The 25,080-nt window shown below is 39.8% G+C and overlaps 4 protein-coding genes and 1 pseudogene across 5 annotated transcripts; 2 read left to right on the top strand and 3 right to left on the bottom strand.

Annotated features, from left to right (window-relative positions):
• Positions 1-1,545: 1,545 nt before the first annotated feature.
• Positions 1,546-1,953, bottom strand: LOC147472903 (uncharacterized). The gene has a single exon (XM_086588121.1). It carries the CDS (start codon positions 1,951-1,953, stop codon positions 1,546-1,548), a length of 408 nt encoding a protein of 135 aa, XP_086444247.1.
• Positions 1,954-2,783: 830 nt separating this feature from the next.
• On the bottom strand, positions 2,784-3,935 carry LOC147472902 (uncharacterized). The gene is made up of 2 exons (XM_086588119.1): positions 3,633-3,935; positions 2,784-3,539 (listed from the first exon to the last, which is right to left on the bottom strand). The coding sequence occupies exons 1-2, from the start codon at positions 3,933-3,935 to the stop codon at positions 2,784-2,786; spliced, it is 1,059 nt and encodes a 352-aa protein (XP_086444245.1).
• Positions 3,936-4,860: 925 nt separating this feature from the next.
• LOC147472901 (uncharacterized) lies at positions 4,861-5,307 on the bottom strand. The gene has a single exon (XM_086588118.1). It carries the CDS (start codon positions 5,305-5,307, stop codon positions 4,861-4,863), a length of 447 nt encoding a protein of 148 aa, XP_086444244.1.
• A 5,091-nt stretch (positions 5,308-10,398) lies between these two features.
• CBSX3 (Cystathionine beta-synthase (CBS) family protein) lies at positions 10,399-17,301 on the top strand. Of its 2 annotated transcripts, none has more exons than XM_086588109.1 (6): positions 10,399-10,756; positions 11,132-11,394; positions 11,595-11,676; positions 16,504-16,577; positions 16,683-16,743; positions 16,834-17,301. In XM_086588109.1, exons 2-6 carry the CDS (start codon positions 11,134-11,136, stop codon positions 16,974-16,976), a joined length of 621 nt encoding a protein of 206 aa, XP_086444235.1. In that variant the 5' UTR covers positions 10,399-10,756; positions 11,132-11,133; the 3' UTR covers positions 16,977-17,301. The 2 variants fall into 2 exon arrangements, with proteins under 2 accessions (XP_086444235.1, XP_086444236.1); XM_086588110.1 differs by lacking the exon at positions 10,399-10,756 and adding an exon at positions 10,904-11,021.
• A 3,135-nt stretch (positions 17,302-20,436) lies between these two features.
• Positions 20,437-21,291, top strand: LOC147472899 (uncharacterized; annotated as a pseudogene).
• The last annotated feature ends 3,789 nt before the right edge of the window (positions 21,292-25,080 follow it).

The raw sequence follows: 25,080 nt of genomic DNA, 5'->3' as shown, positions 1-25,080 counted from the left end.
TTGGACATTTCTTATATGGTTCGCGGACTCCTCAACACCAAGAACAAAGTAGTATCCCTTGAGAAAGAACTCTGTGGGCCTAAAGGCTTAAGAAGCGCCTGTGCAGGGCTTCAATCCGATCTGGAAGCCGCCAACCTTGCGAAGACCCGGGCCCAAGATGAGCTTGGGTTCGTAGAGTTGACCCACCAGCGTGACATGGACAAAGCCGATGAACGCCTGGAACGACAGAGGGAAGAACTTCTTCAACAACACCAGCGCGACTTGGACGCTCTTGCTCGCCAACATCAAGAATCCGTGGATGCCCTTAAGCAAACACATCAGGCTGACTCCACAGCCTTGCAACAACAGCACCAGGCCGACATGGCAGCTTTGCGCGACCACTTTAAACTGTTGGCCGAGAAGCGAGTAGTACGCAAACTTCAAGAAGAGCACTTACGACTCACTCGAGAAGGGAGACTCCAACCCGAAAGGCCCCACAACACAGAGCTTGACAGAACTGATGTTACACTGGAAGGCGAACAACCCACTGATGTCATCCCCGATCCCCCCAGCCAAGAGGACCCGTCCACTCTAGCAGCCACTACTAATGACTCCGCACCCCCGGCCATGGACGCAGACTCTGATATCCGGACTCAGGACAACCCCCCAAATGAATAGTTTTAGCTTCTCTTCTATGCACCATGCCATATCTGAACTATTGAACTCTTACCAAGTTTACCTTTCCTTTTGTTTTGTAAACACTTGATGTTCGTTTTGTTTCAAAGAATGCTTGTTTTTCGTTTCATGTAGGTTGTCTCTTTAGCTATGGATTCCGATGTTTGATTTATCTGTATTGTACATACATCCCCCGTCTCCCCTCGTCTATATATGTCCCTCCTGCGATTTTGCTGTATTGACATAGATAGTTAGTATTCCTCCCTGGCCGACCTCCTTCTGCTTAGCTGCTTAGCCAGAAGAGGTTTGTCTCCACGATCCACGTGCATTCATAACTCTATTCCACGACCAACTAATTCACTTGGGACGTCTCCACTCACCACCGACTCCTCTCCGGGCTTGTATCGGCGAAGGGCTCATCCCCTCCGCTGGCTTTTGCTGCTCCTGGGTTCAATTCCCCACGTGTAGTTCAACTCTCTCATCCGCGAAGGGCTCATCCCACTCCGCGGATGAGGATAACTCCTCTTGTCCTCTGCTCAATAATGTGAGTATGTCAGCGTAGGGCTCGTCCCCCACGCTGCCCCACTCTATTCTGAGACTCGTATGTCAGCGCAGGGCTCGTCCCCCACGCTGCCCCACTCTATTCTGAGACTCGTATGTCAGCGCAGGGCTCCTCCCCCACGTTGTCTCTTTCTATACTCTGGGGCTCAATGCCCCATGTGTGCTTCGTATCACTTCACGATGTTACAGACACGGAAGCCATTTGGGGCCCCTTGCTTTGCCTCCTACATGACTATGAACTCATCTCAGTGAGCAATTTCATTTCAAAAGCGCCGTTGTATTATATATTTACACACAGCTACATATCTTTGCTCTGATTTTTCGTTACATTCAAGTGTGAAATTTTTTGAGCATTCTAACATTCCATGGTTTCTCTACCAACTTGCCTTCCTTGGTCCGCAATTTGTAGGTTCCCACTCCTCCTACATCTACCACAGTATACGGCCCTTCCCAGTTCGGCCCTAATTTCCCTTCATTCTCTCTCTTGGTGCTAGAGGTCACTCGGCGTAGGACCTGCTCGCCTATCTGAAAGTGTCGCGGCTTGACCCTCTTGTTATACTGTCTCTGTAACCTTCTGTGGTACTCTTCCAACTTTATGCGGGCTGTATCCCTTTTCTCTTCTGCCAGATTCATATCCGCTGCTAATATTCTCCAATTTGAACCCTCCTCCACTGCCTTTGTCCGCGTTGTTGCTGCAACCATCTCTGAAGGTATCACGGCCTCCACACCGTAAGCCATGGAGTATGGGGTTTCCTGAGTGGAGGACCGAGGTGTAGTCCAATAGGCCTAGAGTACATGATTCAGCTCATCTGCCCAAGCTCCCTTTTTGTCTTCCAACTTCTTCTTCAAATTGTTCATAAGAGTCTTGTTGGATGACGCCGCTTGTCCGTTACCCTCCTGTTTGTAAGGGGCCGAGAAACTCTGTTTCACCCCGTACGCTTGCAAGAAGGCAGCCACTTTTGCTCCGGTGAACTGGGTCCTGTTGTCCGCTATGATGGCATATGGTAATCCAAACCGGCAGATGACGTTCTCCCACAAGAACTTGATCACTTGTGTCTCCTTCACCTGTTGCAAAGGTACGGCCTCAATCCATTTTGTGAAATAGTCAGTGGCTGCAAGCATGAATCTTCGCTTCCCGCTAGCCATGGGCAACGGTCCTACTATATCCATTGCCCACATAGCAAAAGGTCAGGGAGTGAAAACGTTGTGCAAAGGTTCCGCTGGGGCGAATACTAACTGTGCGAACCTCTGACACTTGTCGCATCTTTTGGCAAACTCCACTGCATCCCTCTTCATGTGGGGCCAGAAATACCCTTGTGTCGGCAACCGGTGAGCTGTAGTTTTTCCTGCAGAATGCTCCCGCAATCCCCTTCGTGTAATTCGGCCAGCACCTCAGCTGCTAGCCGTGGACTCAAACATTTTAGCAGTGGCCCGTTAAAGTTTTTCCGGTACAATTCCCCCTCTAGTAGAACATATCTCTGGGACGTCTGCTGCCACCTTCTCTTCTCCTTTTTGTCGGACAGCTCGTTTCCCGCCAAAAAGTGGATGATAGGATCCATCCAACTCCCCTATTCCTCTACGACCTTGCATATATCCGTTGTGCCCTCCGTGCTTGGTTTTTCCAACCTTCTCACCTGAATCGTCCTTTCTTCTGACCCTGGGATTGCTGCAACAACATAAGCCAGGGCGTCGGCATGCCTATTCTCACCTTGGCCCAAATGAATGAATCTAAGACTCGTGAAATAGGAAGACCGTTTACGCAACACCTCCAAATATTTCGCCATTCGGGGACATCGCACGGCGAATTCTCCATTCGCCTGGCACATGACTAACTTCAAATCGGAGTACACTGTCAGCTCCCTCACACCCAAGTCCTCGGCCATTCTCAATCCTACTATTACTGCTTCATATTCCGCCTCGTTACTGGATGCCACGAACCCCAATTTCATAGTTTGCTCTATTCTGTCATTATCGGGCATAACCAGCACAACCCCTATGCCGCTGCATGCACTCGTCGCTGACCCATCGGCAAACACTCTCCATCCATTTCTCTTATCCCAGGGGTCTAACAAGTCTGGCTCTACCTCTCTCTCCGGTTCCATGACCATCTCTTCTCCCCAAGTAGGATCCTCCACGGGAAACTCTGCCAGAAATTCCGCTACCGCCTGTGCATTTTCCGCGGTCCTTACCTGATACTGTATCTCATATGAACTCAACATCACCGCCCATTTCAACATTCGGCCGGACTTTTCTGTCCTCAAAGCCTGCTTTAGTGGCAGATTCGTCACCACCACCACTACGTGTGCCTCAAAGTAGGGTCTCAGCTTCAAGGTGGAGAAAATTAATGTCAAGGCATACCTCTCGATCCTACTATATCGGGTTTCTACATCCAACAAAGTCTTGCTCTAAAAATATACTGGCTTCTCCACCTTGTCCGCTAAGCGGACTAATACTGAACTAACAGCATACTCTGTGGCCCCCAGATACAGATACAGCTTTTCCCCCTGCTCTAGACATGACAACAGAGGCGCTTTGCCCAGATATACTTTCAACTCTTGGAATGCCTCCTCGCACTCCGTGGTCCATACAAAATCAGTTGTATTCCTTAACAATCTATACAACGGACGACACTTCTCAGATGACTTGGAGATGAATCTATTCAAAGATGCGACCCTTCCGGCTAGACGCTGTACTTCCTTAACATTCCGCGATGACGGCATCTCTACCAAAGATCTTATCTGCTCGGGATTAGCTTCATTCCCATTTGGTAACGATATATCCTGGAATTTTCCGTTGTCACCCGAATGTGCACTTCTCCGGGTTCAACTTCAAATTGTATCTTCTCAATATCCCAAACGTCTCTCTCAACCCTTCTATATGTTCTTCCTCCGACATACTCTTCTCTACCATGTCATCTATGTAAATCTCCATTCCTTTTCGGATCTTGCCTTCAAACATTCTCTCCCTTAGCCGTTGGAAGGTAGCTCCCGCATTCTTCAACCCAAACGGCATCCTCGTATAGCAATAGGTATCCCCTTCCACCACAAAAGCCGTCTTCTCCTGATCCGGTTTATACATCGCTACCTGATTGTATCCCATTGATGCATCCATAAAGGAAAATACTTTGAATCCTGCCGTCCTATCCACCAGCTCGTCTACTCGCGGCATCGGGTAACTATCCTTCGGACATTCCAGATTCACATCCGTGAAATCGACGCACATGCGGACCTTGCCATTCTTTTTCGGTACCGCGACTATGTTAGACAACCAGTCAATGAACTCCACTTCTCGGATTATCCCAGCTCTTTTCAACCTCGTCACTTCCTCGCGAATTCCCTCCGCATATTTAGGTCCGATCGCGGTATGAACCTTCTCCGCGGGTTTGGCATTTTCCTTCATGTGTAACCGGTGACACGCAAACTCAGGATCTAATCCGGTGACATCCTCTATTGTCCAAGCGAAAACATCTTTATTCTCAGATAAAAATTGTATCAACTTATCTTTCCATTCTTCTGGCAAACTAGATCCTACCGTTGTGAACGTCTCCTCTTCTCCTTCCCCAATATTTACCATCTTGATTTCATCAATCGTCTTCAGTCCCTCTGATGCCTCCAACTCCCCCTCCACCGAGGCGCACTGTAATTGCTATGCTCGCCTTTTTCTAGGGTCAGAAGCTTCTCCCTCCGGTCTGCAGATCAATCGCTTCACGGTGCCCTTGTGACTATTCTTGGCCGTCACTTGGTCACCGTAAACCTCATATACGCCGGCAGGTGTTGGAAACCGTATCACTTGATAGTACGTGGATGGTACCGCCTCCATCTCATGGATCCATCGTCTCCCTAAAATCGCATTGTACTGCGAAATTGAATCTATCGCCATGAATCGTGTGAAAATGGTCACCGGACCCATTGTTACTGGCAACAAAAGTTCTCCCATGGGTTCAGCCATACTTCCATTGAATCCGTATAGATTGGTCCGTGAAGGCCGCAGCTGCTTAGGATCCACTCCCATCTCTTCCAACGCCCCTCTGAATAGAAGGTCCACCGCACTTCCACAATCGATGAGCACTCTCTTTACCATGTAGCTCCCCATAGCTATCGTAATCACCGGCGTCTTCATCGGGCGAGTCCCATTTGTCGTAGATCTGCGCCTGGCGAACACTCTGTCCTTCTCGATGTCGCTCCCGAATTCGCCGCGGTCATCCACCTCTCTCACCGATTTGTTGGATGCTCGCCGCCCGCCTTATCTTGTCTCTATGAGCATTGTGACTTAGGACTTCACGGCTGTATATCACATTGATAGTTCCCAATATCCTTCCCGGAGGCGGCATGTGTCCCTCGTTCTGCTCTCTTCTCACAAACTCTCTCATCACCCCTCTTTCCACCATCCTCTGAACCAACCATTTCAATGCGTAGCAGTCATTAGTCTCGTGATTCCGCATCTGATGATAATCGCAGAACGGTTTCTCAGGTATCTCTATTGGTGTGCTCCGGGTCCATCGTACCCTAGTAGATTCTTGATTAAGGGTAAGATCTCGCTCAAAGGTCTGTTCATGGGTGTCTACTCTGTCTCTCTATATGGTTTTCTCTCCCAATATTCTCTTCGGACACCCTCCCGTGTCCCCGCTACCCGTGTGCGATCTCCGCGGTATCCCACTCTTTCCTTCCCAGCGGATTCCGTTCTCCTAGACTCACTCCCCTTTTCCAATGACAATACTGTTTTTCCCGACTTTCTAGAATCCTTCTGCATTGTATCTTCGTACCTTATGTATTTCTCCACCCTTGGATAAAGTTCATGCAAAGTCGCGATCTCATTCTTCGCCACAGATTGATGTACTCTTGTTCCCGGGCGCAACCCTCTCTCAAATGCTATCACCGCGGTCCGTTCATCCAAGTTTTCAACTTTCAATGTCTCTGCCTTGAATCGACATAAAAACTCTCTAACTGACTCCGAGGATCGTTGTCTCACATTGAATAGTGTCGCGATATCTACCACCCGCTTCTTCTGGTATATGAAGTGATCTACAAACGCTTGCTCCAACTTCTGGAAATTTGTTATGCTCCCCGCAGGTAACTAGTAATACCAATCCGACGCTCCTCCCTTCAGACTCGCCGGGAACATCATGCATCGCAGACCATCATACCGCGCCTCCTGCCACAGAGGCATCTATTGCCGAAAATGATGGATGTGGTCCGCCGGATCTCCCTTACCGTCATACCTTTCGAATCTAGGTTGAGCGAACCGCTTCGGAACCTCTGATGCCCATATTTTGTCTGCCAACGAGTTGCGGTTCAACCCCGCCACCACCTGATTGGGCGCTCCTCCTTGATTTTTCTCTTGTCGTCGGTTCATTTCCCTATCATTGTCTATCATCTCCTGGACTTGCTCCATAGTCAACCCTGCTACCGGATTTTCCACCAGATCTGGTCCCGCCATATCTTCCTCAGCTTTCTCTCCGTCGGATCCCTCATTCCCTTCTTCCTCGGTCTCATCCTCCACCCTTTCTCTCTCCCTTCTCAGTTCTTCATTCTCCTCCCTTAGCCTCGCGATCTCCTCTCTCATCAGCCTCGTTTCTTCAGTTTCCCGCTCCTCTCTTCGATCTCCTTCCCCGTCAATCACACCATCCAGCGCTAGATCCGGCGTTACATTCTCCACCGCCACCTTTTTAGGTCTACCTACTCTCTTCTTCGGTGCCATTACTCTCTTGTTATTGTCGTTCCCCACAGACGGCGCCAAATGTATGAGCACGATACAACTCACTCTTTCTTTTCCTCTCTTTTTCTTTTCCTCTTTTCTCACACTCACAATGTTCCTTTTATATCGACCCCCTCTTTTGTGGGTCGTCCATCTGTCCATATATCTTACGGTCCGACTCCCCTCCGTACCTGGGACACCTGCGGTCTAGGGCTCCGCGATTACAATCCGTGCTCTCCTTCTCTCTTCAGTATTCTGCACCTTATCCCCTGCGCCGCTGACCCCGTCATCTTTTCCACATCATGCTACTACAGTGCCTCTACGCGTTTACCATCACTCCCATCTTATTTGGTTTTTCTCAACAACTTCTAGTTATATTTAGTGCAACTTGTATAACATGTTTTAAAGTTCTTGTGGTATCTGTATGTGAAGATCATTATGGCCCCTCTGTATTGTGTGCGGTCGTTTGTAGGATTATCATGTAGTAGAGACTGCATTAACCTTATTCTTGCTCTTTGGTTACAATTTATTACTGTTTACTTGACTGCATTATTATTTCTGGTGAACAGGAGCTTACTAAAAAGAACAAATATCTTAAGCTTCTCATAGATCAGCTTCGAGAACTTATTACCGACATATCCACATGGCAAAGTCCCTGCATTGCTTGAATGCCAGCACATGGGATTTTGGAAAGGCTCCAAGCCTAGGATGTGAGAAATTTGTAATAGTATATCTCTTGAAGCATAGAAATCAGAAAAACTTCATTAGGTGATCAGTTAGCTAATGCCTTCATCATCTCTGAGAGCAAAGAAAGTGACATTTGGGAACATTCTTCATTCTTGGATTTTTCACTTTGGAAAAAGTATATCACAATGTGTCCTGCTTAGTTTAGGTTTTACCTTCAATATTTGTTTTATTATTTTGTGGTCGCTTTCGCAAGGCGTTGGCTTTTGTTTCTGCCAAGTACTGTAGTAGAAGTAGAACTGCCCAAGGTTGAGCTAGCGTTGTTCATGGATCAGTGGGCATTTATGCGTTTTGGTTGGGTTATCGGCAACTCCCATTTGTGTTTGATCATTCCTACTTTACTTTATATGTCAAAGAGTGTAAGCTTTTACTAATTGGAGTAGAGTTGTTTATCACTAAGATGAATAAGAGGTAAATGTTGTCTGGGTGCCTGCTACCCTGCCTAAACTGGCGTTCCGACATTCCATGTTCAACGTTCAAGCCACTCATTTTCTCCAAGTTACTGTGGGTAGGAGGCCCAATCACCAACATATACTGAATGGGCCGGACCTGAACCCAAAGTCCACATAGGTAAGTTATTTGTAATTAATGTGAAGTCCGAGTAGAACCATTGTTTTGGAAAGATGTCCACGTTAGAAACCCAAAACCCTTAGAGCATCACAGACAAAGGCGACTGTTGAAGACAAGTAAAACATCAGGAAGAAGGGCTTTCTTCTTTGAATAAGTTACTCTGTTCTTATTTTTTATATCATTTAATTTAATTTAGGGTACCCTTTAATTTATGATGGCTGGTATAATAGTGACAAGACTAAATAAAGGCCAACATGAAAATCTTCTTCTCTTCTTACCTGAGGAGCTGATATGTGAGATTTTCTTACACCTATCAACGGAGGATCTCATATGTTGCAAGTCTGTTTCCAGACTATTAAATTTTTTTTTATATCCAATCCCAAATTTGCCAAAGCTCACTTATCGTTGGCTCCTAGTTGTCGTCTTCGCTGTATTCTTTCCAAAGAGCACCAATTATCAGAACATCCAACTATCCTCATCTCAACTATTGAAAAGCCAACTGATCACGTCGCAAACTATGTGTGTTGTCACTTCTGTCAAAGTTGTTTTAATGAATATTTCTTATAGATATTTGAATGGATATTTCTTATTATGTTTATTGATGTTTCTAGTAGTATATATACTTGAATAAAGAGATCTCCTAGATCCACATATCTAGGAAAAGATAATACACTTACTAAGATTATAAAATACTTGCTAATACTAAACATAATAACAAATTGTTACTCTAACACCCCCCTCAAGTTAGTGAGTGGATATGGCACATACCCAACTTGAAAAGAGTAAGCGCGCCCCGTGCTCTTGTCTTGACGAACCTCCAGATAGTTGAGCGCGCCCCGTGCTTAGATATGATTTATGAGTAGGGTGCCTCTTTTTTCCGAAAACCCAATTTTTCCAAATTCGGTTCGATATTTTTCCTGAATTTGGGCAATAATATTTGTGTTCCGATATCCGATTTTTCCGAAAAATAATTGGATCGGAATTGGATATGTTTTCAAAATCCGATCTGATCCGATTTCCAATTAATTTTCAAATTTTTAACATATAGTTGTCTATTTCGTATAATTACTAAATTAAAACTACATATAGTTTACAAACCAAATAAAAATCCTAAAGAAGTAGAACATTGTCTTTCTCACAACTTCAAGAAATCAATATTGTCATTCTAGTACATGTCTTAATTTATCCCATATTCCTATCTATTGAATTAATGCATTAACATGAAGAATTTTTTTGCTGAATGAGTGTTAAAATATCTAAATTGTTTACTAAATGAATACATTTTAAAATGATTGCTAAATGAATGTATTAAATGGATAAAAATGGTTATTCTAAAAAAGAATCCGATAATATAATTCAAATTTCCAATTTACTTTCATATTTTGCAGATTTTGAAATTTTCAAAAATTTCCGATTTTTCAAACTTTTTGAATTCGGAAAAAAAATTGCTATCCGAAAAATAATTTGATCGGATTTGGAAAGAATATTGTCATCCTAAAAAAATTAGAAATTTTTCCCAAAACCCTTTATCCGATCTAACTTATAGCACTATCGAAAGAAAAAAAAATAAATAAAAATATAACTTATAGAGCCTTAGAGCATTTCTAGGTGGTGGTAGCATACTCTTCAAATTTGAAGAATGCTACCACAAAATCTGATAGCAAATTTCGACCAACTCTAGGTGGTCGCAAATTCGTGGTCGCAAAATTCATTGGAGATGACCTCAAGCTGACATTAGTCTTGTGGCGCCGATTATCAAGCGTCGCTACGACATTACAACCGCCGCCCCAAGTTCAAAAAACTCACGCGACATTTCCACTGTCGCACCAAATTGAAAAAGTAAAAAAATAACTTGTGCGACATTAGTAGTGGCGCGCGCCAGTACTACTGGCGCGTGGTGTTGGTCAAAGTCAAAAAAAAACTTGGGGCGACATTAGTACTGGCGCGCGACATTACTATTGTCGCTCCGCATCCGCATCCAAACCTCCAGATTTGCGAACAAGAATGCGAACGAGGCGGGTTATCGACCCACGAATCGACCACCTTAGAGTTGGAATTCCGGGAAATTCCGACGCATTTCTTCAAATTTGAAGAATGCGACCACGGATACGTCCACCTAGAAATGCTCTTATAGGGCTTATAGGCCCCTTTCCCTGAGCAACCAAATGTAGTATTACTTTACCCAAAAAAAAAAAACTAAACTAAAATAAATTAAATTAAATGTGTAATATTAGCTGACGATGCTAATTTTTTTTCGATAATCCGCTGATGATGCACTAGACAGTTGAGGTGCAACAGATTTTGAGTTAATAAAGGTTGAGGTCTGCTGGGTGGCACTAGACAGTGGACACGTCTGAATATAGGAGAGAGAGAGAGGTATAATTTTATCATTTTAAAGCCTATCCTCATCCTCACGAAGTCACGAGTGGTATTTATGTCATTTTAGAAAAAGTATTCTACGGATATAGGAGAGAGACTTCCGCTGTATCAGTTGGTGTTCCGAATAGAAGAAGAAAGCAAAGGCAACAATCAGGTAAGATCGGAGCTCTCTTTCCACCTCCTTGTCTTCTCCTTGATTTTCGGCATTTAACAGTTCGAAGGGTCTAAAACCTACTAAAAATTTGAGTACAAGTACTGATGTAGTGTGTTTTCTTTTACTTTTTCGTCAAAACTAGAGCCGCTTTTCAGTTTTTCTTTGCTGTATGGCTGCGTTACAGCTGAGAAACCGTGGCCAACTTGAAAACGAGTGAGAGGGCGAAGTAAATCAACTGGAAATTTTATGTAACCCACCTTTAATGGCATGGTTACAAACTCCATCTTGGATTGAAAAGTCTGCTTCTGTATATGTGGTTTACTCTGCATGTGGAGGCAAATCACGATTTTTACCACAGGTTTTTATCACTTACAGGTATGATGCAAGGAGCAACTCAAGCAATCCGATCTCATGGGGGCATCCTCAAACATTCCTTTCTGCAACGATTTCGTGTTGGGGTTCCTGTTACACGTCCTGTTTTGTTTTCGCGCTTTCAGACATTTTCATCTACTCGCATCGAGGAACATGGTTTTGAAAGCACCACAATATTTGACATTCTAAAAGCCAAAGGTAAAAGTGCCGATGGATCTTGGCTTTGGTGTACAACAGATGACACCGTCTATGATGCTGTGAAGTCGGTATGTATTTCTAGCGTGCATATACTCTTCTTGTTTTGGCATTAACTCTTATGCTAAAGTGTCTTTCTTGAGTTATGATCTACATTTTAGTATTGAAAGTCATGCCTATTTTACTTGCACCAGAGATACTTGATTTTAGTCTATGCACTTTAAACGAAAATGCTTAGATTGGGTAACCAAGTATTTTACATTATTTATAGATGACACAACACAATGTTGGAGCCTTGGTGGTGGTGAAACCAGGAGAACAAAGTTCAATTGCTGGAATTATCACTGAGAGAGGTAAATGTAGAATACTGAATTATGAATTGACTTTTAGGTCTGTTAAGTCTTGTGTTAAACTCGTAGAGGCCGTTAGTATACAAAGCTGAAAAGCTAAAAGTCGCAAAGCTGTCTTCAAAGAACAAAGTAGGCACTTCCCGGTTTTGCACAAACACTCGGCTTCTTTAATTTGGGGGATTTACAATGAGTTGGTTACTTGCAAAGTTTGTTAAAACTAGCATTCTGATAAGTTTTGAAGTCGGGATTTTTAAGAAGGCCTTGACAAGAAGACAAATATGGCTGGAAACTACAGATTGCCACGCTTCACTTCACTTTGGCTTTCTCCCTTTTGCTATATGGCTTTGTATCCAACCACCCCTTGATGTTTGTTTAATTCTTCTATATTGACCTTACATAATGTAGCCAGAGATGAAGTCTGTTATCAGGTGACAATTTCTAACTTTTGGCCCTTTTTGTTTTGCTCAGTAAAGTGAAATTTCATTAATCAAGGAAAAGTAGGCTGAGAATTACAAGAGAAAAAACGAAATATAAATATTTACAAGAGATGAAACAAATCATAAGAAAAAAACCCCAAGAAGCTTTTGGCCTTTTGTTACTTGTATGCCTATTAAGGGTGTATGCAATGTTGTCAACTCCTGAATCGGAACAGGAATCGTTTTCCATTTTTATTGAATCGTAAATCGTAAGATTCAAGCCATATTTTATATAGGTGTTGTAATTTTTTATATACATGTATATATCATAAGAAAACTACTAATCACTTGTTTTTATCAATGATATAGCAAGCTTTAGAGTATAAGAAACCCTAAGAGAAATCCCCAATTCTTCATGACTAGAGTTTGCTTGTGATTTATGGCTTTGAAAGGTATATAAATGTGGAATGGAGCGATAATGGTCCAAATTTCAGAAAAAAAGGACTGAAATTGGTTGAAAATGAGTGAAATTGGTCTAATTTTCGGAATATATGATCTGGGCTTAGTTATATGGATCTTATTCGGTTGGGTTGGTCCTGAAAAAAAATTGAGGGGATTCAGAGGTACGAGAGAAGAAGAAACTGATCGGCAAAAAAAAAAAATTAAGAGGGGAGCAAACTGATCAAAACAAAGAAAGGATAATAGAAGAAGAAGAAGTAGTACAAGAAGAATTAGAAGAAATAGAAGAAGAATTAAAAGTAGAAACAGAAGGAGAACTGTGATGGAAACTTATCTGTTGAGTTCTTTGATTTCTTTCTCGTCCATCTTTTTTCTTTTTTCTCTTTTCTTGATCAGAAGTGTGATTACTTGTTACTGATTACCAGTTGCTGATTTTTTTTTTTTTTTGTTCACAACCCAACTTTGAAATTTGAGTCGAAGGAATCGTTATTATTTCCGATTCCTACGATTTTCCGATTCGAATACCGATTTTGTACCGATTCCTGTCATCAATGATTTACGAGTACAATTCTGATCTATTGAGTTACGACTCGAGTCGTACGATTCAAGTCAAGAATGGTATAACTTTGATAACACTGGGTGTATGTGATTTGTGAGAGTAATTCCCATACTCATTCTAGAGAAAGTATTGGCTGAAATCCTACGTGTTACTTGATTTTACTACGAACTTATCCTAGTCTAGAGCTCAAACCTCACCCCAAACTCTTCCACACCCATTATATAACCTTTCTTACACATTTAGAACTCTTTAGTGGTGATAAATTTCCACAAAATTTAGGAATTTGACCCACAATTAGGTATTTAAAAGGTGTCAGGTGTTTAACACAATGATCATTTTCAACTAAAATAAAACTTTATAATGGAATATTCACATTATGTGCAAGAGAAAAATACCAAACGATACAATGTACTTTTTTAGTGACAAATTAGAACAATGTACTTTGGATGATTTACTGCATGGGTACACCGAAATTTTCTGTGTGTCCCATGTCATATCGACACCAACACGGACTCCAATACGATACATATTCGTGATTGGTGTAAGAAAAAAAATGGAGATCAGAAAATTTCAACTGAAAATAAGGTGAAAGAAGAAAGGAGGAGAAAGAAGAAACTTATCTCTTTGAAGAAGGAATTGAGGGATTTACTCCTAGATTTGTGTTTTCCTCTCACTGGAATTGAAGAAGGAAACTTTTCTCCAGCTGCTTTAGTGAAGGTGGCGGCTTATTTAGGGTTTATTATTTGTTTGTTAAGAGGCTTACTAGTATGGGCTCAGTTAATGGGCCTATCTAAGGTTAAACTTCACTAAAGAATATGGGCCACTTTTAAAACCAACTAATTGGTGATAGGTTTATACCACGGAAGGGCAGACTCACTGGAAGTACTACTATTATCATAAACATGCCCATCTACTGATTCCAAGCCCAATGCTGTTCTTTGTAAGTTATTTTCAAGATTCAATGTTTTAGAATTAAAATACATATATTTTTTAAAAAATTAGAAAATTAAATTATAATATTAGCCGTGCCCCCGTGTCTGATTTTTCAGACATCGCCGTGTCCAAATCGTCATAGCTGTATCCAAACCCGTACCCATGCAACACAGGTACATTCTCTTTGATTCCGACAGAAATCAATCACTGGGTGAGTACTTGTGAGGTCAATTCTTATGTTGATGGTGACAAGTCAAGTCTTATGTGGTTGGTGAAATGGCCACTAAATGTTTATGCCACGTCACAATCTACATAAGACATGGCCTAACACGAACTCACCCCGGTGATAGATTTCACCTGAAATCCTATTCGATGTTAATTGGTCAATCATCCTAAGTATCCCTAGTCACAAAAAAAATATGTTGTATTACTCTGTATTTTTGGTAAAGTGCATTGTAGCATTTGGTAGTATTGTCTTATGTATAATATCTTGAACCTAATCAATCACGTACACCTTAAATCATTTTCACAGACCAAGACTTGCTCCAATGGTTTGGGCCCCTATAACACTATTAGCACAATGATAGGGTCACTGGGTAATCCCGACCTAATAGTTTGAAATCCACGGACCAATCCCAGTGGCGTGTCAAGAAATTAGGGTAAGGCTAAAACACGACTCTCAAGGGCACCTAGTTAAAACCCAAAAAAATTCCACACGCTACTTCTAGTGGGTGTAGAACCTTGGTCTATGCCCTACATTGCTCCTAATTTAAGCAAAATGAATAATGATTGACTTAGAGTTGAAACATCTCTTTAGTTACCACCACATAGATTTGCAGTTTATGTTAAGGGTTTTTTAGTTAAATCCCCCATTACTGTTTAGCGTTTTTACTTAACCTTATATTTCCAAAATCATTTGACTTTTTTCAATGTCGGTATTCTGCATAATACCAATGTTGCCTTTTTGAAATAGTCGTTGGAATTTGTATAAATCCCCCAAATTTAAGCATCAAATTTGAATTTACCAAATTTATTCAGTTCAATCAAAATGAAGAAGATGAACACTAAGGAGGAAGAAGAATGAGAGAGGAATTGACTTGGCCCCCTCCATACCATCTTTGCCTTCAAAGTGGTGGGAGGAGATCCCAATGATTTCTCCTTCGGGTCTTTAGGTAGTTTTTGAACCACAAGTACAAACTGTGGTTGCAAAACATTAATCAAACATGGAAGCGACGAGCAAAAATGGAGGATCTAACAGCAAAATTTATGCTAATGCAACAAAACCATAGTATGGGAGATATTCTTCTTTCTCAGTACTTATCATCCTTGTTTGACTCAACAAGATAAATTTGGTAAACTCAAATCCGATACTTAAATTTTGGTGGGTTTATACTTGCCCCAATTGCTATATTATAACGGTAAAGTTGGCAATATGCTAAATACCAACGATAACATAAAATTGACCGAGTCAAGGGCAAAGTCAAATGATTTTGGAAATGGAGGGTTAATGTCAAAACACTATATACACTTATGAGGGGTTCACTAAAAAAAGCCCTTACGTTAAATAGAGGTTTGGTTTATGTACTTGTGCACAAAAAAATTTAAGTACATATGTTAATGATGTTAGGAGTCATATGGAGTAATAGTTTTACTGATATTTTTATTTTATTATTGGAAATCATGTTCAAGTAGGAAAATGGTTTTGGCATGCATTTTTAAATCATTAAAAAATAATGTTTTAATGCTTCAAGTATGATTAGATCTTCTAATTTTGTGTTTTTTGAACTACATACGAAAAGGAAAAATTAAGAAAACTAAATAGGACTTCTAATTTCTGCACTACAGATATGGTAACATTTTCCAATATCAATTGTTTAAAGGTGTGATTTTAGCATGTTATAATGCAAATTGGGTTAATGCATGTTTTTTTAGTCTAGAAAAGCATATTGTATTTTATCTCCTTCACCTTCTTCTTCTGCCTTAGCCTAAGTAGTATCAACTACTATTGAGCAAGTGATTTTGCATATATTCCTTAGTTTGGTTGTTGTTGAGATGTTTAGTCCCACATGGGTTATGTTAAGTCACGCATCAAAATATAAGTCTTGGGGCCTCTCCGCGTATCATCAATTGGTTTTAAGTTGGCCATCTTCAATAGTTGTATTTCTTCGACAATCTCGTATGATGTTCCTTATTATGTAAACTTGCATTATACTTATTTATGTATAGTATGTATTGCATGTATCGTATAGAAATTGCTATATATATCCCGAATTTATGAGTTCCCATTTTCCTTAATATTTCTTCGAATTCTTTCCAGTAAATACTTTGCTTTACCAAACTTTTGACATTTTTTCACAAGAAAAGCTTACATTATTGAATGAAACACGGATTTTTGCATCCCAATTTTTCGCAAAATTTCGATTCTCACAGGGTTCCCCTTTTGATGCCACATTTTGTTGCCAGATTATCTCCGGAAGATCATTGTACAGGGAAGGTCATCCAAGTCGACCAAGGTTGGCGACATAATGACTGAGGAGGTATCTGTTGTACCGTATGGCTTCTTTGAAAACTTGATTTGTTAACTGATTTTGTTTCTGTATGATTTTGTTGGTTGATGTCTATGCTTCTGGTGGTGATCTCAGAATAAGCTTATCACTGTGACACCTGATACCAAAGTCCTGCGAGCAATGCAGCTAATGACGGGTAAACTCTTACTGTGTGAAAATGATGGTATACATTGATTGTTGAAGTGCCAAGATTAACGTGGGATTTTTCTTTATGATTGGTTGGAAGATAACCGCATCAGACACATTCCTGTGATTGACCAGAGGGAAATGATAGGCATGGTGTCCATTGGAGATGTGGTACGAGCAGTCGTGAGTGAGCATCGGGAGGAGCTGGACCGCTTGAATGCGTATATACAAGGAGGTTACTAGATGTCTTGATTGAGGTGGTACTAGATGATGACGAAGAGATGCAGTCGAAGAAGCTGGACTGGTGCTTTAGAGCTCCTTGCAGTGCTTGTAAATGTTTGTTGGTGAATGATAGTATCTGGGTTTGAACTTCAGGACCTGTTGGTTCAACTTTCAGTGGTTGGTCATGTCATGTGGACCTAGGGTGATGCTACTAAAAAAATAAGTCCGAGACACTTTAATGTTATTAGTAACACTGTTGGACAGACTATGGATGTGTTGTCTTTTATGGTGCGCGGGTGCAGAATAATGAATAATCATGGATTGTCCCATTTTAACAAATCACAAATTAACCAGTGTGGTTGTTTTTATAAAACACAAGGTTTTCGACCCGGCCATATGGCCGGGATCTTTTATGCTATCACAAATACCTTATACAACAGCAACTCAATAAGATGCTTTAAACTTACACTTCAGCTTCAATGTTCTTTTTCTTGCTGGTTCTGTGTAGACTGTCATTCTTTTGAATCAGCTGCTGAGCAGAATAGACATCATTCTTCTCTTTAGATTGTAGCTCGCTAAACATGAATGAAAATATATGTTTCAGTAGTGCTTAGAAAGAGCTGAAGTGATAAATGGGAAAAAACTAGTGTCACTAAGAAGCATGATTCACTTGCTATTAAGCTTTAAAAAAAAACACACAGACACAATGAAAGTATACAATGCCAAAAAAACTACTGAAAGTCATATCCTGAGGCAATTAGATACAATTCCACACAATGCCTATTACACGTAACATAGCAAACGGATATATGGTTTTCATAACAACATACTACATGATTGAATTGACCATGTAGATGTATGGTTTCCGTAACAATGGCCTAATAAGACGTTGTCAATTTACATACATCAATGCAAGTCATAGAATAAACCCTTAATAGCAAAATTACTCAAAGACAGGAGATGCATCATGAATAAGATGGTATAGTAGTAAGGATTCATTCAAAGAGGGAGACTGAACTATATTGTAGCGCTTGGCATTCCTTCTAAATCGCTTTGATGGAGACTGAAATATCAAGCTTGGTAGATAGCACATCCGGTTAGATAAACATTTAAAAAAAATTGCAACGTCCAAATGTATCTTTTACAGTCACTTACCTTTGCATACATTGCAACCTCTTTATTTGTCTGGCATAGTATTTGCCCGTGACATACGGGACAGATACGCTGCACCTTCGGCACTCCCGACGCACATCCGTCCCCCTCCTCCCCGATACGGCACAGATCTGCCCCCTCCACTTATGTTTCCAGAGCCCAACAGCCCATAAACAAATCATCAGGGCCTTTTTTTGTGTGGGGCTGAGGCGAGATATTTTTTTAAACTTGCCCCAAAAAAACTTGTTGACTCATCCCATAAAAACATTTGAGTAGCTATGGTTTGGGGGTGGCACGGCCAGGTATCACCTTGTGAGGTGGAATTTGTCCACCCACTCCACCTTTCTTTGTTATATAAAATGGTCAATCTCTGTAGTAGTCAATGAATTTTGTAAATTCTAGGGTCAATTTGAGATACCCCAGTTTTGAAAATCGAGAGAGATACCCTCTGACTAACCTCTCGCGTCATGATAAGAGCCCAAAACTGTAGTTTTAACCCCTTTAACAATATCGCTTTTGACCAATTATGTGATTAATAAGTAAGAGTTAGTATTGTTATTGTGTTCTTGTGTATTTCAGGCATTGGAGTCGAATATGTGCAAAAATGTATTCCTTTTGCAAGATAAAGAAGCAAAGGTTGGTTGTTAAGAAGTTCTATGATAAAAGGTCAAGATTTAAGGAGAAAAAGTCTTTTTAAATCCCAGTCAAAGCTAAAAAGTGCAGCAGAACTTCCGAAAGCCGTATTTTTGGACTCAGACCTCGGAATTAGGGCTACCTTATGTCAAAACGACCGGCTCGGAATGAGCTTTCTAATGGTTCAAGCCTTGACCCAATTAAATTAGCAAAAGTGGATGAAAAGGCTATTGAAGTCAAATCCAGCTGAAAACCCCTATGTGGACTGAACAAATTGGATTTTGGGCTTGATTTTTCGGCCCAAAACATGGCTCCTCAGCCCATGCATGAAAAAGTGGATCTGGTCTCCTCCATTTGAAGACACAAGACTTAACTCAAGAAATTTCTAAAAATCGGCTGAGCGCTGGCCTAGTGAAGTGGCTTAGCGCTAAAGCGGTGCCCAGGCGACTCGCCTAAGGCTATAATCGGTGGACAAGTCGGTTACCCGACTAGGCGGTGCTAGGCGGTCCTACTAGGCGGTCCAGGCGGTCTAGGCGGGGGCTAATCAGTCTAGTCGGGCCCATATTTGTTTTTAAACTTTTTTTGAAAAACGCCCAAGGCAAGGCCCAATAGGGCTTATAAGTTATATACTTATATATCTGTTTGAAAAGAAACATTTATCTGTTTGACTGAAATTAGTCAAATTACTTAATTCCAACTTCGTCAACTTCTTCAACCCGTATTCAACTTCGTTCAGCAGCTCATCCAACTTCAGCAGCTCGTCCAACTTCGTTCAACAGCTCGTCCAACTTCGTTCAACAGCTGCTGTTCCAATTGTCTCCCAACTTCCAAGATAAGGTACTAACTTCCTTATCTTCCATTTTTCTTACATTGTATACAAAATAAACTCTAGCTAGGAAAACTAGCACCTTTAATAATAAAGAGGTAGGGAATTGCTAAGTATAAACAAGCCAACAGGTTCATGATCATGAGTCTTCTCAATGTGCTGTGAAGCCTGTGATACATCTTATATAAAAGACCCCACACTTGTTCCATCTTATATAAACAGAAATGGGATCAAAACGTTCAATTCATGGACTTTGATTCCCATGTTTAAGACCAGATTACTATTTCGATTTCTGACACACCATGATCGTGGTTCCTAAGGAGGCTAACTATCAGATAAATGAAGCACTAAATTACCAAAATTATATATATGACCCTGTACGGCTGTACCTAAGCAATTTGTATAATGAGAAATTTGTATCTAACATAACATGAACTGATTTGTACACTGTATGCGTGTATGGAACTAATATGGTTGAATTGTCTTTTTGGGTTATTAATTGTTGTATGATGCTGTGATATTTTCAGTTCAATGGTTGGTAATGTTGCTTCTTCTACGGCATCTAATGCCGTGCCCGAATCTGAATCCGATCCTTTGAAACGTGATTCCGACGATGTTGGTTGGGAGTATGGGATGTTGAGAGATGCAAACAACAAGGATAAGTTAAAATGTAAGTCGTCTGCAATAAAGAAATTAGTGGGGGCATTTATCGAATGAAGCTACACATTCGCGAACATTAAGGGACAAATAAAAAAAGTCTAACGCATTTAAGATAAAGCCAAGTGTAAAGCTGCACTAGAAGGAGCAAAAGTTAAAAAGGGTAAGAAAGACAAGCCATTCTGCGGAAAAGAGCGTTTATTGATGAAGAAGATGACGGGGTGGTGTCGAGGAAGAGGCCACATACTCTAGGGCCTATGGATAAGTTTGCATCCGCTATCACTCCCGATTCCTCAATTGATGCAAGGAAAAAGATCTTGAACAAAATATTAATGATGCACTTTGGAAGGAAAGAACTCATAGCGTGCATCAATATTTGTCTCGATGGGTGTATGAAACTGGTATTGCTTTTCATGCTATTGACAATGATAGCTTCAAAAGATTTGTTGAAGCGGTTGGTCAATTTGGCCCAGGTTACCTACCTCCAAGCCAATACCAATTGAGGGAGCCATTGTTGAAGGAAGAATATGAGCGAACCAAAAGTTTACTCGAGAAGCAAAAAAAAGAATGGGCTACTAGTGGGTGTTCTATTATGACGGATGCGTGGTCCGATCGAAAAAGAAGGAGCATCATGAATTTATGTGTCAATTGCAAGCTAGGCACAACTTTCCTTTCTTCTAAGGAAGTTTCAGAGGAGTCACACACTGGAGAATTTATTTTTTCTTATGTTGATAAGTGTATTGAAGAAATTGGGGCGTAAAATGTAGTTCAAGTTGTGGACCCGACAATGCTTCAACAATATGGCCATGGCGGTTTTACTTGAGGAACAAGAGACCACACTTGTTTTGGAGTTCATGTGCCACTCACACATTGAACCTTATGCTTGAAGGGATTGGAAAGCTACCAAGGTTCAAAGAAGTGATTGATAAAGGCAAAGCGTTCACTATCTTCATTTATTCACATCATAAAACATTGTCGATGATGAGGAAAGCTACAAAAAAAAGACATAGTGAGTTAGTTACTAGATTTGCAACTTCTTTCCCCGACTTTGCAAAGTTTGATGGATAAAAAGAGAAGTTGAAAACTATGTTTACTAGTGATGAATGGGGGAGTGCAAATGGTCCAAGACGCAAAGGGGAAAATGGCATATTCCAATCGTGTTAAGTATGGCTTTTGGAATGGGGTAACACTATGCTTGAAAGTATTTGCTCCTTTAGTGAAAGTGCTTCGCATTCTTGTGAGAGATAAGCCATCTATGGGCTTTTACATGGTGAACTAAAGCAAGCGAGAGAAAGATATCAAAGAAACATTCAAAATGTGGCGGCTAACTACAATCCAAATATAGATATTATCGAAGAAAAGCGTTGAGTCGGCTTGACGATCCATTGCATTTGGTCAAATCCTTATTACTACTTCAAAGATCAAGATATTGGAAAGGATCCAATTGTCATGAACGGGATTTTCTTTGTATAGAGGAGCACTTCTTTCATGGTGACTTTGATATGCAAAATAAAGTCACAAATGATGAGTTATTGGTGTATAAGAAAAAAAAAGGTGCATTTGGTAGACCCTTGGCCGCGGCGGGATGATTGCGCCAAGAATGATGATAAGTATGATCCAGGTAAGATATTCATTACTTAGTTACTCATTTCCATTCCGCCTGATATTATTTAATACTAAGTAACACACTAACACCATTTATATTTGTGTTTATTGTCTTATCTATTGGCTAGTTGGATGGTGGTCTAACTATGGCAATCATACTCCAAACTTGCAAAGAATGGCTTCAAGGATCCTCTCACTGACTACAAGTTCATCGGGATGCGAGAGAAATTGGAGCGCTTTTGAGGGGGTAAGTACTAACTAGAAAGTTTGTAGTAAGTGGTTAAATAAATAAACTAAGAAAGTCATAGTACTAATAATATTTTAACTTCCATTTTCTTTTGTGTAGATACATACAAAGAAAAGGAATAGACTTGATGCAGCAAGGTTGGAGCATCTAGTCTATGTCCGATTTAATGCCAAACTCATCGACAAGAATAGGAAAGAAAAAGAAGAAGAGGTAGATGTATTACTTGCTAGTGAAGCTAGTAAGGCACAAGGATGGATTGTTCATGGTGGGGATGATGAAGAAGTTGATCCCGGTTCGGGATTCACAGTGGGTATGGTTGGAGAATCATCAAGAGCTTAATAATGTTAGAGAGCTTCATGAAGAAGATTTTGTGTCGGATGACGAGAGCGAGGATGAGAGAGATGAAGAGTATGAGTTTGAATCGATGGAGAGAGAGATGGAAAGATATGGAGAGGAAGAATTGTAGACTTAGTGGAGTAGTTCGGAAGTCATAATGTTATCTTTTGTATGTTTATTTGGATTATTTTGATCTTATGTCATTTTGTTTGAGTTATGACCGTTAGGAGACATGCTATGATTTTACTTAACTTTTGTGGTTGGATTACTAATATGTATTTTTTAAAAAGTATATAAAGTTAATTTTACTTTAACTTCTAGGTGTTTTTTTTTTTAATTATTATTATTATTATATATTATATATTATATATATAATAATAATAATAATTAAAACCGCTAAACCGCCTAACCCGCCTAGGCAATCTAGAAGGCCTAGGCGCTCTCCTCCCACCATACCACTTAGCGTTTTTAGAACACTGCTCTGAAGCATCTAGTTTTTTACTTAGCAATTATCCAATAACTTGTTTTTAGATCTAATTTTTACATTCAATAGAATTAGTTACCATTAGAATAAAATTAGTTTTAGAACAAAGAATGATATATTATTTAGAATAAATTTTAGTTTTATAATAAATTATTAGTTTTTCATTTCAATTTAGTTTATTGATTCAATTCTTATTTAGTTTTAGTTGTCTTAAATTCATAATTAGTTTGTCTTAATTTGATAATTAGTTAATCATCATCTAATTCTAAATTAGTTTTAAATCTTGTTTTAATTCATTTTGAATCTGAGACTATTGTTAAATTAGATTTATAAAGTTTAATCATTTATTCAATAATGAGTTGTTCTATTTGTTCTTATTTTAGAAATGATAGTATAATGATTCAAGACTAAACCTCCATTAGAGGGGTTTGAGGAAACCTTGATGAAACTTGATTTCGATTAGCGTAGAATAGATCGTAATATTCTATTCCATTCTATAAAGTAATTAGTTCACCATGAGAATGGGTTTGATTGCTTCACATGCTAGGTGTTAGTTTGTAGAGATTACCATGAATAATTAGGGATTAGAAAGATCTAATTGTTATGCGAAAGCATTTCAATTCGGATTATGACAATTCTTCGTTAATAAATTAAGTCGAGTTAAGGTGGAATCAAATTCCCTTAATTCTTTATCGAAATTCGAACCTTAATATTTGAATTGCCATCTTAGTATTTAGAACATTTTGATTACGTCATTTCCATTGTTGTTAGCATAATTACATAATCCGTACTCTCATTGACTTTGATAGAACTTATGATAATCTTAGTTAACGTGAATTCTAAAGAACTAGGAGTGGAACGAACTTTCTATTCCAACTATATTGCAATAGCATCGAGAGTAGAGAACTTTGGTAACATAAGCAAAAAAATAGCTTTAGTTTTACTTACGTTTGAGTTTCGTTGCTTATTCGTAGATAAAACTATTATTTTACCTTTTATCACGTCAGTTAACTAGTATTTACTGACCAAAACACTCCTGGGGGTATCTAAAATAGTTTTACATATTACAGGGGGCATTCTAAATATGTTAGAATGCCCCCTGTAATATGTAAAACTATTTGAGATATCCCCAAGTGGCAAGCAATAGTATTTTTGGTCAGTAAATACTAGTTAATTGACAGGAGACGTTAGTTAGGGAGTATCTCTCTCGATTTTCAAAACAGGGGTGGGGGGTATCTCAAAAAAAAACTTCTCAAACATGGGGTATCTCAAATTGCCCCTAAATTATATACAGAAAATTACCTATGAGCTGAATTTTCAAATTTCTGACAAAAAATTAGGTGGTCTAACTTTTAAGACCAATCAAATGGTAATCTACAATTTTCCACTAATTAAGGAGCCCAGTTATATTAACGCCAATAAAGTGTTTTATTACATTTTTTTTTAAATTTTAAAACAGTGCATGATTCTCTCCTTTCTCTTTTCTGTCTTTGCCTCTTCATTTGAAACAAGAGGTTAGAATACACCATTCAAATTAAAGTGGTTTTCTTCTCAAAAAAATAGAAGTGATCTCTCCAGCTAACTTTCTATATATTTTAATGCAATTCTTCAAATCTACACGTACCTGCTAACATTGTTTCTAGTTTCTATATGCATGTAAAGGGTAAAAATGTTAGTTGTTATCAAAATAAAATAAAAGAATATTGGGAAAAAAAAAAAAAAAAAACTTGGCGAAAGGTATTTATGGAAAACATAGTGAATTTACGCCTCTTCGAGTTAGTATTACCCGGCTCCCCTTAGTTACTGATTTTCGTTAACAAAAATTGTAGATTACCATTTGACTTGTCCTAAAAGTTAAATCACTTGATTTTTTGTCATATAAATTTGAAAGTTCTACCCATAGGTAATTTTTTGAATTCTATATTCACTTCAATGAATTTTCTTCATGTGTTATTGACTCATTGATTGTACACAAGATTTTATACGAGAGGATTCGATTAGAGTATTAATTATTGATATTTGTACAAATTTGCCATCAACCATTGAGAGTTGCTACTAACCAACAACTTGTTTTCAACTTTCAATCTTGAGTGGTACTTGATGATGGTTTGATACCATCAAACTACTCAGGGAGGGTGGGAATATGGATAACTTATTTAGAGAGGCATTATGTGGTGTTGCTAAA

The sequence above is a fragment of the Coptis chinensis genome, unplaced genomic scaffold (assembly GCF_015680905.1).
Source record: "Coptis chinensis isolate HL-2020 unplaced genomic scaffold, ASM1568090v1 utg653_pilon_pilon, whole genome shotgun sequence".
NCBI lineage: Eukaryota > Viridiplantae > Streptophyta > Magnoliopsida > Ranunculales > Ranunculaceae > Coptis > Coptis chinensis.
Note: the sequence above shows the minus strand (reverse complement) of the source record. Positions and strands in the feature narration are given on the sequence as shown.